The 13,126-nt window shown below is 37.6% G+C and overlaps 3 protein-coding genes across 6 annotated transcripts; 2 read left to right on the top strand and 1 right to left on the bottom strand.

Moving 5' to 3' along the window:
• The first annotated feature begins 86 nt into the window (after positions 1 to 86).
• LOC125188629 (elongation factor P) lies at positions 87 to 3,422 on the top strand. 2 transcript variants are annotated; one of them, XM_048085593.1, is made up of 11 exons: positions 87 to 290; positions 794 to 824; positions 932 to 945; positions 1,056 to 1,106; positions 1,315 to 1,384; positions 2,008 to 2,083; positions 2,158 to 2,225; positions 2,344 to 2,464; positions 2,608 to 2,647; positions 3,012 to 3,079; positions 3,203 to 3,422. In XM_048085593.1, the coding sequence occupies exons 1-11, from the start codon at positions 108 to 110 to the stop codon at positions 3,207 to 3,209; spliced, it is 729 nt and encodes a 242-aa protein (XP_047941550.1). In that variant the 5' UTR covers positions 87 to 107; the 3' UTR covers positions 3,210 to 3,422. The 2 variants fall into 2 exon arrangements, with proteins under 2 accessions (XP_047941550.1, XP_047941551.1); XM_048085594.1 differs by lacking the exon at positions 3,012 to 3,079.
• A 98-nt stretch (positions 3,423 to 3,520) lies between these two features.
• Positions 3,521 to 6,246, bottom strand: LOC125188627 (fibrillin protein 5 homolog). 2 transcript variants are annotated; one of them, XM_048085591.1, is made up of 8 exons: positions 6,095 to 6,246; positions 4,898 to 5,071; positions 4,703 to 4,818; positions 4,502 to 4,624; positions 4,139 to 4,237; positions 4,007 to 4,051; positions 3,845 to 3,918; positions 3,521 to 3,770 (listed from the first exon to the last, which is right to left on the bottom strand). In XM_048085591.1, exons 1-8 carry the CDS (start codon positions 6,192 to 6,194, stop codon positions 3,692 to 3,694), a joined length of 810 nt encoding a protein of 269 aa, XP_047941548.1. In that variant the 5' UTR covers positions 6,195 to 6,246; the 3' UTR covers positions 3,521 to 3,691. The 2 variants fall into 2 exon arrangements, with proteins under 2 accessions (XP_047941548.1, XP_047941549.1); XM_048085592.1 differs by lacking the exon at positions 4,139 to 4,237.
• Positions 6,247 to 8,404: 2,158 nt separating this feature from the next.
• Positions 8,405 to 10,860, top strand: LOC125188388 (tubulin alpha-3 chain). 2 transcript variants are annotated; one of them, XM_048085200.1, is made up of 6 exons: positions 8,405 to 8,553; positions 9,004 to 9,218; positions 9,398 to 9,597; positions 9,776 to 10,284; positions 10,374 to 10,496; positions 10,579 to 10,860. In XM_048085200.1, exons 1-6 carry the CDS (start codon positions 8,441 to 8,443, stop codon positions 10,715 to 10,717), a joined length of 1,299 nt encoding a protein of 432 aa, XP_047941157.1. In that variant the 5' UTR covers positions 8,405 to 8,440; the 3' UTR covers positions 10,718 to 10,860. The 2 variants fall into 2 exon arrangements, with proteins under 2 accessions (XP_047941157.1, XP_047941156.1); XM_048085199.1 differs by having other exon boundaries at positions 10,374 to 10,860.
• Positions 10,861 to 13,126: the final 2,266 nt, after the last annotated feature.

The raw sequence follows: 13,126 nt of genomic DNA, 5'->3' as shown, positions 1-13,126 counted from the left end.
AAAATTGTTTTTTTAATTAATTATTCATAATATTTAATTTGGAGTTGTCGCAAGTATAAATACCCCAATTGTATTTCCATTTTCACATCAATTAAACGCACCAGAAAATGCGACCCCTCCCTAAGCGGCTCGCCGTCGCTCTCCGCTCCTGCACCGCCGCAGCTCACGGCGGCTGCAGCAATTTCTCAGCGTCCACCGCCCGTATCAACTCACAGCCGCTGAGAGGAGGCCTCCTCGAGTGTCCGTGGCTCGCCGCCCAGTTCCGCTGCGCCAGATTATCCGGCGGAGATGTATGCCTTTGCCATACTTTTCTTCAGCTATGTGCATTGGTTTTTTTTAATCAAATTGTTTTCAGTTTTCATGATGAGATTTCAATCAGTGAATTTATCTCGTATGAATTAGTTGCTCTGTGTAGGTTCGTTTCGAAGCTAATGCCCCCTTTTTTTAGTAGGGTTTGAGACATTTTACTCTCTCTATACGTATCTGCTTTATTCTATTTGATTGTGAATTTGTGATTCAGTTAGTTAATGAGCGATTCAAGTGCTATTTTAATCAAAATATAATCCAGTTGGTTGTGATTCAGCTAGTTAATAGTGATAGATTGAAAAAACAATGCAGTAAAACCAGATAGAAATAAACTCTGTAAATTGGAAGGTTGATGGTAAATTTTGTGATATTGGAAGGATCAATATTTAAATGTGGCATAGAACATAGCATGCTTAGCTTGAAGTTATGAGTTTCTTCTGTTTTGTGAGTTTTGATATTTCATGCTTAATTTTATTGATGCATGCAGGTAAAACCAGGAAATCACATCGAAAGAAGAGGTGAGATTTATAAAATTAATACAATGGTGATGTTATATAATTGAATTAACATGAATGTCAAGGGACTGATGCGATGTTGTTTTTGGATTGCTGCTGATGCAACACAGGAAAGATTTATGAGGTAATTATCCGGTAATTGAGTTTTAAAGTTTATGGTTTTTTCTTTAATATGGTTTACTAAATAGGCAGTGGTTATCATGGCAAAGCTTAATAATCTAAACTATCGCTTAGGTGATAAAAGCACAGCATACCACTCAAGGAAGAGGAGGAGCTATTATACAGGTATCATGCTAATACCATATCTATGATATCAATGTACTAGTTTTTTTTTCCTTGTGTATTACATGAAGTGGTGCCTGCGCCCGATCTTTTCATAGTTCCCTGTTTAGATGGTTATTCATTTTTATTTAGTGGGTGCTTATCCATTGAAAGGTCTTATAAAAATATATTTAATGAAATGCCTCTTTTCATATTACTTGCATGCTAACAGGTGGAGCTCCGTGATGTTGATAGCGGGAACAAATTGAATGAAAGGCTGCGAACAGATGAGAAAGTTGAACGTATGCACTCTCTCATCTTGTAGATACCACAGTGAGAAAGTAAATGCCTGGTTTTAAAGTTATTTCTTTTATTAGTTACCTGAACTCTTTTAAACTTCTCCATTAAGGGACTTGGATAAGATAGCAAATGTCCTGATCCATCTTTTATAAGTTTCACCACCCCCTTTACATTCTGGTGCATGGCCTCAAGTTTATGTTGCATGGGCAAGAGCATTAAATTGATTATGACTTAGAGGTTAGGAAGACATGATTAGTCAGAAGGGCTTGGCATGATCTAGTTTCGAATACTTGAGAGCTGATTAAGAAGTATACATTGTAGTCCATGCTCCATTTGTGGGCCACACTTTTCTAGAATAAGTTACATATATCTTGGGAACTGATGGTATCTTACCACGGTCGGGGTAAAGATTTCTTTGCAGCCTATAAAGATATTTTTCCGTCAAACTAACGGACTTTGTAGGTGTTTTTGGCATGTGAATGGGCCTCGCTGTGGGTGTATGAAAAAAGATAATTCAAGATAATGCTTGCGAAAACCTAACACTTTTGTAGATCGGCCTATATATGTCAAAAGATTATTCTATTTGTACTTTCGTAGTCCTCTGAATTTTGGCAGCATTATACAGAGATATATGTTGCGGAGAAGTCATTTGAGTACCTTTACACTAATGATGGGGATGGAGGAAGTGTTGTTTTAATGAAGTAAGTATTCACATATTTTTTTCTAGTTACTACTACTTGGGTTAATGTACTCAACGGCGTGTTTCAAAATGCAGCCCTGAAAGCTATGAGCAGCTGGAAGTACAACCGCACTTATTTGGTGAATCTCTTGTCTTCCTTCAAGGTAATGTCATTTTACCTCTAAACTCAGACGATTCCATTTTTGTTATGTAACACTGCATATATTGCTAATGCCGACCACTTCTTGATGTACTGTAAGATGTTATTGCTTGACTACACAGATGGTATGAAAGTCTTTGTCCAACTTTACGATGATAGACCATTGTCAGCAAAAATTCCAAAGACTGTAACGTGTACAGTTGCTGAAGCAGCCGAAGCACGAAAGGGAAGTGGCACCCCACCGTGAGTACACATGTTCTAGTCGTTTTATAATATGTGGGCTAGCTATTATTAGAACAAATAAATCATCTTCTTTTCCCCGCTCGTGCTCCCTTCACCTATGCCTATCTTAGTTATTAATATAAACACAATTTTCATTTTCACAGTTACAAAAGGGCTTTGTTGGATAATGGTTTAACTGTCCAGGTAAGAAATACTTGATTTATGTCTCTGGTTGAAATGGATTCTGTTTCAGATATACTATATGACTGTCTCCATAAACATGAATTATCCGGGGATTTGATTGATGGATACGAAGGTCATAGTTAGTTTTCTGTAAAAACTTGTCCTTATCTATAACCAGCCAGGAATGTAGACAAAAATGAAGCTATTTAAGAAATTTGGGTAATTGGAGTGGAATGACATTTCTCCTCACCCTAATGAGAATCATAGTAAACAATATTTGGAACTTGTAAATTTATGGAGAATGACATTTGTAATGATTTCAAATTTTTTCTACTTAATGTTGAATTCTAACTCCATCCAACTCTTATGCATATCTTATTAAAAGGTCCCATCTCATATCTCCAGTGGAGAGAAGGTTATTATCAACACTACAAACAACTCTTATGTTAGCAGGTCTGTCAATTTTTTAGTGTTTTGAGATATGTAAATCACCTTCATATCCTTGTCTTCTACTAATGATGTTTTTGTATTATACATGGGAATGTGACTGATTGTAAATGCAAATTTGTTTCTCAGGGTTTGAACGGTACGAAATTCGATCAGTTTGTGGCCGAGCAATCTTTTTGAAGAAGAGCAGCTACGCAAGTTTCTCCTCTAGTCTATATGAGATCGTTCGATTATGTTCATCCCTTTTATGTTTGAAGCAATAGTAAGGTTGTTTAGTATGATACTTACTGAGCCATTCTAGCAGTTAATAAGTATTTCTAGCAGTCTGCATAGCTTCTTTTCTCTCTCATTTACCATTGTCGATCCAGAAATGTTTACTAGTACTATGTTCTAATGTTCGAGATCTCTTGGAAGATTTACTTAAAAAAGACTTTCTAGCAGTCAAAATTGTGTCGAAAGACGAAAAACGAGGTTAATTATTATTTTAATCATAATTGGGTGTGTATACAAACTATCTGGCTCTATTTCCAGAATCCAAATGCAACAAAATTTTGTTTCCATCAAAAATGCATTTACCTTTGCTTGCACATCACAAATAAAAAAGGATTTGATTGCAACTCAGCAAATCTCTATTCTCTCTAAGATGAAGATATTTCCTTTATCATCTCTGCCGATTCTCAACGCATCATCAACATATCTGCCAAGACAAAATAAATCAGAATGGATTATACATATTCCCACGTTCCGAAAAGGTAAGGTTGATTGACATACGTGATCTCGAGCCAGCCATCTGGGTTGAATATTTGTAGAAGCAGGTCATAGTTTTTACGGAAAACATTCATCAACTGCAGCAATCAAGAATTCATGGCCAAGTTATCAGGTTACTGATTTTGTAAAAACAGCTAATGCATAAAATTTATTGTCTATTCATACCTGATCTGGGGTGATCACTGACTTTTGGTAACTGATATCGACTCGCTACACAGAGTTAGAGCACGAGAAGAGAAAGAAAATCATCATACATGTAATAACTGTTTTAAAAATGTGCAAGGTATATATACTCACTGAATTTGAGACAATCTTGAAAGATGCATCAATTGTCAATTGTCCACTAAGTACAGTCAGCCCTCTGGCACTGAACTCGATCACATTTACAGCTTTACCCTCCATTTTTCCATCATAAAAAACGCTACATGTTATTACAAATTTGTGAAATGAAGCATCTCCACAAGTGTTATACTTCACATAACTTCAAAAGTACACTTTTACGAATCATGATGTAGGTTTTCTAGATATCTTGTTCAGGGAAATGAAGCAGTTGTAGTAACAATAACAAAGTGCTATAACAAGCCATATCTGGTTGAGTTTGAACAAGCCAGAAAGAATCACATTAGCATGAGAACCGATATCTATAATTCAATTGAATACCTGATCAACATTTATTGTTTGGATGAAGTCTCCCAAGTTAATGAAATCCCGCAATCCCAGTTTAGTTCTTTTTGAGCCGAGAATACTAATGGTGCTATAGATGAGCTTCCAAGCTCCAGCTACCTGATTTAATGTTTTCAGTTAGTAACTCCACGAAATGTAAGCCCCTAAACTGGACTAGAGACAAGCAACCGAAAGCACCTTCTCTAAGCAGAGAGTTGGTTCAGGTGTGGGATTTTGAGACTCGAGCAGCTCAACCAAATTTTGGATTTCACTTTTCTTGGCTGATGGCACTCCAAATATGCCTCTATTTATGCCTGTAATACACTCTCTTTTTCAAACTTGTTAACACAAATGAATTACAAATGTTTTTTATAAGACATTTTTTTTCAGCACCTTGTAGAGCAGCAAAGAGGTGCTGTTTAATTTGGGAAATATTCAGATTCTCTTCTACTTCTTCCTCTTGCGTTTCTTGTGCCATTACCTCATCCGATCTGTTTTCTACAGCTTTGATAGAAGAAAGTAATCCAAATCTAATGGTCTTGTCACGACGGGCCTGGACTGCAGCTGCTGCAGCATCTATTTTCATTATCTTTATAGATGAAAAGGGAAGTGGTGGGAAGTTGGCTTTGGTGCTTTGATAAACTTTGTCCATTACTTCAATAACCGACACATCTTTTCTTTCTCCTCTGCTACTATCAAAGTGAAGCTTATTGTTTTATTTTACACACTCATTAAATTTTGCATTCTGTTGTCCATTTCAACTATATCTGTACTTAAGCATAAATAAACTATATACACCAGGGCGAGAAAAAAGTATACATTGAGGTGAATAGTTGACAGTTCAACTCATCAGCTTATTCGTAAAACAAATGAACTAATGGCTATGGTATACGACTACATAGAAGGCCTTGCAGAAAGTAAAGATCATAGGGAGCCAATAAGTTTGTCTCTAGAGTTTACTCATCTGACCCTTAATCCCTAGATAGATGCTTTTTTCACAAATTGAACGTAGTTATTCTTTCATACGGTGCCTCCTACACACAACAGATCTTACGAGGTGGATCTCTCTAAGTTCAAAGAATATATTGGGAACATCTGAAATTGTTAATCAAATAGATTCTGAATGTTTCCTACTACTTCGGTGCTAGCACCATGATAGGTTTTCAAGCAGCTTCAAATTGCTAATCAAACAAATTCCGAACCAGATTCAGAAAAAATTACACATTTTACAATAAAACAGTACATCAATTGATTCAATTCCATAAGAATTTAAGAGCAGAAACATGAATGACATTCAAACATCAGAACCGAGTTCTAAATAGCTGACCTAACAGCCCAACACAAAATTGAGATTGAAACTAAGCAAATGACTCCACACAAAGCTCCAAACACTTTTTTCATAAATCAACAATTCGTCACTCTTAATTAGCTCTTTGCGGAAAACAATAGCATACTTAGCTTAATCTCGAAACTGCGAAATCGTGAATACAAACTGTAACTCGATAGATTGGAGATGTAAGATGAAAATTAAAATGTTTGTATCAATCAACCACATATTTCAGAAATGAAGATGGAGGATAAGCGATTTACGGTGAAGAGAATTCCAAAGAGGACCGGGAAGAAGAGTGTATGGATTCGGTGCAGTCACACCCGCCATTGCTGGTCCAACTGTAGCTACGATTGCCGCCATTGCTGCCGCTAAATAATAAAAATAAAAATAAAAATAAAATCCAATTTAGCATTTGAGTGAAGAAAAATGGCGCAGATAAAGTGGATGATGAATTTGTGATTACCGTTGGAAAATTAGAAATGGCTCAAGCCCATTAGGAAATTTTATATTGGGCTTTAACTTATGTAGGCCCAATATTAATTATTTTTCTATTATTTTATCTGTATATAAAAATGACCTATTTTGTTACTCCTTCTGTCCCGCTTTAGCAATCCTATTGACTTTTCTGCCCTTTTTTTGTAAAAATGATAAAAAATAGTTAAAGTAGAGAAATGGTAAAATAAAAGAGACAATAATGTAGATAAGACTCTTCTCTATATTATTCTCTCTCTTAATTTACCATTTCTCCTCTTTAACTATTTTTTTATCATTTTTACAAAAAGAGGGCAGAAAAGTCAATGGGACTGCTAAAGCGGGACGAAGGGAGTAATACTTAAATGTAATGTTGTTCTGTTAGAATCAAAAAGAGGAAAGGAAATGAATAAGTGTGGTCGAGTGACATAAGACTCATCTATCCTTAATCAAATGGTCAGGGAATCGATCCTCACCTTTGGATATGAAGCATATTTAAACCCTTGGGCCAGTTGTCTCATCCTTCGAGGTGTCTACGAATAAGTACAAATGAAAAGAAGATAATTATTTATTTTAATGAACCAGCAGCGTTTTAAGCATCATCAATAAATCGTTGTTTTGGTGTACCGACGAGACAAGTGTAAAAAATTGAATTTTTGGTAATCTAGCTATCCCTCTTACAATATTATTATTATTATTATTATCCAAATAATGATTGATCCATTATTCTCTTTGTCACGATAATTGAAACAAAAACAAAGAGTATTAATAGTAACACTTATGATCTTAAAAAGGTCATTTTCAAAATTTGGAAACAATGCCAACATGGTATCCAATAGTATAAATGAAGAAGCAATGCCAACGTAAATCCAATGAAATAATTTTGAAGTACAGTCTAGCAATAGAGAGATTGGAAAGGAATAAATGCATGTGGATTAAACCAACTACTTTCATAATTGCCTTGGTTCTCTAACACACATGCACATGGAGTCATGGACTATGTTTTCCTTTTCTAAATCTTGGGCAACTTGATCGGCTAGAAGATATCCCTTCAATTATAACATAGTATTACTAGTATTTAAAATAAGTTTGATACGTTTACAAAAATTAGTTTTTTTTTTAAAATTATTCCATGACATATCTCATTTAATATACTATCAATTTATATTTTATCAACCTTACCACAAGCGTTGTCTTGACTCGACTCGATATATATTTTGTAACATGTGTACTAGTAACACTTGAGCCATTTTTCATCAAAATTCATAACGCACCATATTATGTTCATTTTTCAATCCAATTGTTCATTTGTTCTTGACGATAGTATATCATTTTATAGTTATCTATTTAAATATCATGATTTTTTCAGCTATATTTTAAATGTGTAAAATCTCGCACCGAAGTAAAAATTGTGTAATTGTGACAATATACTCTCCCGTCCCATAGAAATATGCATTCTTTCATTTGAAATCCACCTCATAAAAATATGTACTTTCTAATTTGAAAACTTTTTTTTTTTATCTCTAATAAGGTGATACTCATTCTCCACTAACAATACTTTAATTACTTTTTATCTCTACTTCTCTCTTATTTTATTAGTTTTGTATTAAAACTCATGTCAGACTGGACCTAGACCCAAAGTGTATACTCCCCCGTCCCCGATTAAGAGCCACACTTTGACCGGGCATGAGTTTTAAGAAATGTAAAGAAAAGTTGGTTGAAAAAGTTAGTGGAATGTGAGACCCATTTTTAATATTGGTTTTATAATAATGTGAGTAAATTGAGTTAGTGGAATGTGAGACCTACTTACTATTTATGGTAAAAATAAAGTGTGGCTTTTAATTGTGGAAGAATCGAAATAGAAAAGTGTGACTCTTAATTGGGGACAGATGGAGTAATTTTTTTTGGACGAAGGGAGGAGGATCGAGTATGGAGTGGAGTAGTTATTAAGATAGGGGTAAATAAGTCACTGAGCGATGAAAGATCCGAAGTCGTAATGGGCCTGGGCCCACATCACAGCTGGCGCATAATGAATTGCAGGCCCACAGATTCCGACCCATTTCATCATCAAAATATCATTTCTCTACTGTATAGCTACAAAATTAACAAAGCTTTACACACAGAGAGAGAGAGAGATGAGAGAAATCATAAGCGTACACATTGGGCAAGCAGGGATTCAGGTCGGTAATTCATGCTGGGAGCTCTATTGCCTCGAGCATGGCATCCAGCCCGATGGAATGATGCCTAGGTATTATTTTTTTCGGATTTGATTTCCAATTTCCTTTTGATTCGGTAGTATTTTTGTTTTATCTGCTTCATTTGCTTTAGTTTAGTCTCTAGAATGTCTGAGCTGCGTGGATTTGATTTTTTTGTTTGTTTGTTTTCAGTAATTCGCAAAAGTCTAGTGAATAATTTGGTACAGTTTTAGATCCTTGTTGAAGTTGGATACGCACAGTGATCGCGTGGTTCTGATTTCTGTTATTATCGCTTAAATTTGTGTAAATTTGAGTTGTGTTACTTCATCTGATTTTGAATCTAGTGAATAATTTTGTACTACAGTGAGAGCGTGAGTCTGATCTCGGTTATCAGTGCTAGAATTTTGTGTGAATCTGGAGTTGTGTGACTTCATCTGAATTTGAATCTGGCGATTTTCATATTTTCGAGTTGGTGAGATCTGACTTCTATTCTGGATTTGTAGTGACACAACGGTGGGTGTAGGAAACGATGCCTTCAACACCTTCTTTAGCGAGACTGGATCAGGGAAACATGTGCCGAGAGCTATTTTTGTTGATCTTGAGCCCACCGTCATTGATGAAGTTAGGACAGGGGCCTATCGCCAGCTCTTTCACCCCGAGCAGCTTATCTCCGGGAAGGAAGATGCTGCCAACAATTTCGCCCGAGGGCATTACACTGGTATGAATCACCATAAGTTCACTATTAGATGCTTATAAGTTTGGCATATAATGTTTTCCGTTGTAGTATGATTATAAGTTTTCGAGCTCTATGTTTATTGTCTGTTTGTTGCATAGTACTTGATAGAATCTAGTTTGTTGCATTGTTACTGTGATTAACTTATGGTGCTTTATTTGCAGTTGGAAAAGAGATTGTCGACTTATGCCTTGACAGAGTGAGGAAGTTGGCTGATAACTGCACTGGTCTGCAAGGGTTCTTGGTTTTCAATGCTGTAGGTGGTGGTACTGGTTCTGGATTGGGCTCGTTGCTTTTGGAGCGCTTGTCTGTGGACTATGGGAAAAAGTCGAAGCTTGGCTTCACCATCTATCCTTCTCCCCAGGTGCTTTAACTTTCTTGAAATTGCATCATTTATCTTGCATGATTGTCTACTTCTCCAGTTTTATGCGCTCGTTTTTGGCTATGTAAAGTGTAAGACACATGAGTAGAATGGTTTGCGCGAGATACCTGCATATGACTCGATTGAGGGAATTTATATTTGAATTTGATGTCTGTTGCAGGTGTCCACTGCAGTTGTTGAACCTTACAACAGTGTTCTTTCCACTCATTCGCTTCTCGAGCACACAGATGTGGCTGTGCTGTTGGACAATGAAGCCATCTATGATATTTGCCGGAGGTCATTGGATATTGATAGGCCTACATACACCAATTTGAATCGTTTGATTTCCCAAATCATATCTTCCTTGACTACTTCTCTACGGTTCGATGGAGCCATTAATGTGGATATTACAGAGTTCCAGACTAACCTCGTGCCATATCCTCGCATCCATTTCATGCTGTCATCATATGCACCCATGATCTCAGCCGAGAAAGCATACCACGAGCAACTATCAGTCCCTGAGATCACAAATGCAGTGTTTGAGCCCTCGAGCATGATGGCAAAATGTGACCCCCGTCACGGGAAGTACATGGCGTGCTGCTTGATGTACCGTGGAGATGTTGTCCCCAAGGATGTCAACGCAGCTGTTGCTACCATCAAAACTAAGCGGACTGTTCAGTTCGTGGACTGGTAAGAGGAATAGGCCAAAGTGGAAAGAACTGATTCTTTTTCTTTAAATCCCAATGTGAAATAGTGTGACAGTCTCTTTCTTAACTCAGGTGCCCTACCGGCTTCAAATGTGGAATCAACTACCAACCTCCTAGCGTCGTACCCGGTGGCGATCTTGCCAAGGTGCAGCGTGCCGTGTGTATGATCAGCAACAACACAGCAGTCGCTGAAGTGTTCTCGCGCATTGACCACAAATTCGACCTCATGTACTCCAAGAGAGCGTTTGTTCACTGGTACGTCGGTGAGGGAATGGAGGAAGGTGAGTTCAGCGAAGCTCGTGAAGATTTGGCTGCTCTCGAAAAAGATTATGAAGAAGTTGGTGCAGAAGGTGTTGATGACGAAGACGATGAAGGTGAAGACTACTAACGTAGCTGGTAAAAGTTTGGCACTTTAATGAAGTTGTTGGGCTAATGAAGTTGTCTCTTTGTGTATTAATGTGTTCCTTTTAATTTGGTTGTATTATCTTTAATTGAAACTTGTTTCTCTTTCCAAGCAATGTAAATTTTCACTTTCTAGTAAGAAGCACATTTTGTTACATTTATGATCCTTGTTTTTCATAGTACTATTTTCACTATTATTAAAAATGCCAAAAAACATACATTTACAATACTTATAGATGAAAACACTATTTTCTTTAAAAAACATCAACAATAGTATAAGTCATAACCATTTACTTGGAACATCGTACTCATTAGCATAGTTGAAGGCTAAGGTGTTCGAGCCAATGGTATTCATCTGTTTTCTTCTCGTGGTTCGAAGCCATGGTGATAGGGCTCATTGTCCGGTTGCATCCCTTGTTGTGGAGCCTGTTCGAAGCCATTAGAATGGCGATAGAGCTCGTTGCCTCTTTGCATCAGTTGTTGTGGAGTCTGTTCGAAGCCATTAGGATGGTGATGAAGCTCATTGTCTGCCTGTATCCCTTGTTGTGGAGCCTGTTCGAAGCCATTAGAATGGCGATAGAGCTCGGTGCCTCGTTGCATCAGTTGTTGTGGAGTCTGTTCGAAGCCATTAGGATGGTGATGAAGCCCATTGTCTGGCTGTATCCCTTGTTGTGGAGCCTGTTCGATGCCATTAGAAAGGCGATAGAGCTCGGTGCCTCGTTGCATCAATTGTTGTGGAGTCTGTTCGAAGCCATTAGGATGGTGATGAAGCTCATTGTCTGCCTGTATCCCTTGTTGTGGAGCATGTCCGAAGCCATAAGAATGGCGATAGAGCTCGTTGCCTTGTTGAATCAGTTGTGGAGTCTGTCTGAAGCCATTAGGATGGCGATAGAGCTCGTTGCCTCGTTGCATCATTTGTTGTGCGTGTAGAGTGGCACTAGGATGCTCGTTGCCTCGTTGCATCATTTGTTGTGGGTGTAGAGTGGCACTAGGATGTTGCTGAAGCTCGTTATAACGATGCACCAGTTCAGCCGGCTGAGGAACACTAGAATGGCGAAGGGGCCCTTTGTCTCGTTGCATCTGCTGTGGTGCATGTTGAGTGTGAACGGGACGAAATTGGAGCCCATTATGCTGATGCATCCGTTGCGCCTGTTGAGTGACACTATTAATCCGAGGATGGTGCACGTCGTGTTGGTGCATGAACTCCACCGGTTGAGCGACATTAAACTGCATACGAGGCATAGGCATCGGTTGCACCTGCTGAGAGGCATTAGCGCGTTGTTGAAGCTCGTTGTTGCATTGCATTACTATCTCCTCTAGCGTGCCATTAGAACGAGGATGAATTTCGTTGAGCTGATGCACCGGCATCCGTTGCACGTGTTGAGAGGCATTAGAGTGTTGTGGAAATCCGTTGGATTGATGCACTGTTCGCGCCCCTAGAGCAAGATTTGAACTGGGATGAAACCCGTTCGGCTGATGCATCAACCCCGCCAGCTGAGAGAGACGTTGAAGCTCGTTGTGTTGATGCATCAGCTCCATCTCCGCACTAGGACCTTGTTGAAGCTCGTCGCGTTGATGCGTCTGCCCCGAGCCACTAGGACCTTGCTGAAGGTTGGTGTATCCCATCAATTCTGCTTGCCTCAAAAGCAGACTATTGAATCTCTTGATTTGAGCAATTGCTGCCAATCTCTTATTGTAATGCCTAAAAAACTCTTGATTTTCGTTTTCCAACTCTTCCCAAACTGTAACACAACCATAGGCAAAATTCTCAATTTGGTAGAAAATAGAATATAGGTTTCAATTGGTAATTAACTTTTAAAAAAAATGGAAGGTTGGTTTTTGGTTGAGGATTAAACAAAATTAATCATGCAATGATGTAAAAACGTATATGCAAAATTTCAACTCCAAGATTGGAGTTTTCTATGTATCTCACAAAATTGAGTTAGTTTAAATCAAATAACACTCAAATTATACAAATTTATGACATTGATACCAAATAAAACTTACGCATTTGAATGAAGTCAGGCTCCATTGCATCTTCTCTTGCAATAATTTCAATGATACTCTCTTTCCTCTTGTAATTTATCATGCAATATTTTATATGCATACATACCTGTGACAAACAAAACAGATTGTTAAACAGAATAGATTAAATACTAACCATAAATTAATTGAACATAAACCCTACATGATCGACATCTTCTTGAGAGTATCTTCTTCTTCTCATCTTGGATAATGTAAAAAGCTAAGTATGAAACAAACCAAAGAGAGCTTCTTGTGTTTGAGGGTGATTGAGTTGCAAAGCTAATCAAATGAAAATCAAGTTTTTTGCAATAAATTTGAACTCATTATATAAGCGTTAAAATAATCCAATTGAGTCAAGGAGAGAACAAAGAAAGCCCTATAAACGTAATAAAATAAAT

Source organism: Salvia hispanica, chromosome 5 (genome assembly GCF_023119035.1).
Source record: "Salvia hispanica cultivar TCC Black 2014 chromosome 5, UniMelb_Shisp_WGS_1.0, whole genome shotgun sequence".
NCBI lineage: Eukaryota > Viridiplantae > Streptophyta > Magnoliopsida > Lamiales > Lamiaceae > Salvia > Salvia hispanica.
The sequence above is the reverse complement of the archived record's forward strand: the minus strand, read 5'-3'. Positions and strand labels throughout refer to the sequence as shown.

Bases quoted from the DNA above. Each gene is read 5' to 3' on its own strand.
- LOC125188629 (XM_048085593.1), top strand. From the start codon at position 108: ATGCGACCCCTCCCTAAGCGGCTCGCCGTCGCTCTCCGCTCCTGCACC. The intron at 1,385-2,007 runs GTATGCACTCTC...AGCATTATACAG, and splicing joins AACAGATGAGAAAGTTGAAC to AGATATATGTTGCGGAGAAG. The intron at 2,226-2,343 runs GTAATGTCATTT...TTGACTACACAG, and splicing joins ATCTCTTGTCTTCCTTCAAG to ATGGTATGAAAGTCTTTGTC.
- LOC125188627 (XM_048085591.1), bottom strand. From the start codon at position 6,194: ATGGCGGCAATCGTAGCTACAGTTGGACCAGCAATGGCGGGTGTGACT. The intron at 5,072-6,094 runs GTAAATCGCTTA...TAGATGCTGCAG, and splicing joins TCTTTGGAATTCTCTTCACC to CAGCTGCAGTCCAGGCCCGT. The intron at 3,919-4,006 runs GTATGAATAGAC...TGATTGCTGCAG, and splicing joins CAGTGATCACCCCAGATCAG to TTGATGAATGTTTTCCGTAA.
- LOC125188388 (XM_048085199.1), top strand. From the start codon at position 8,441: ATGAGAGAAATCATAAGCGTACACATTGGGCAAGCAGGGATTCAGGTC. The intron at 9,219-9,397 runs GTATGAATCACC...CTTTATTTGCAG, and splicing joins CGCCCGAGGGCATTACACTG to TTGGAAAAGAGATTGTCGAC. The intron at 9,598-9,775 runs GTGCTTTAACTT...TGTCTGTTGCAG, and splicing joins CCATCTATCCTTCTCCCCAG to GTGTCCACTGCAGTTGTTGA.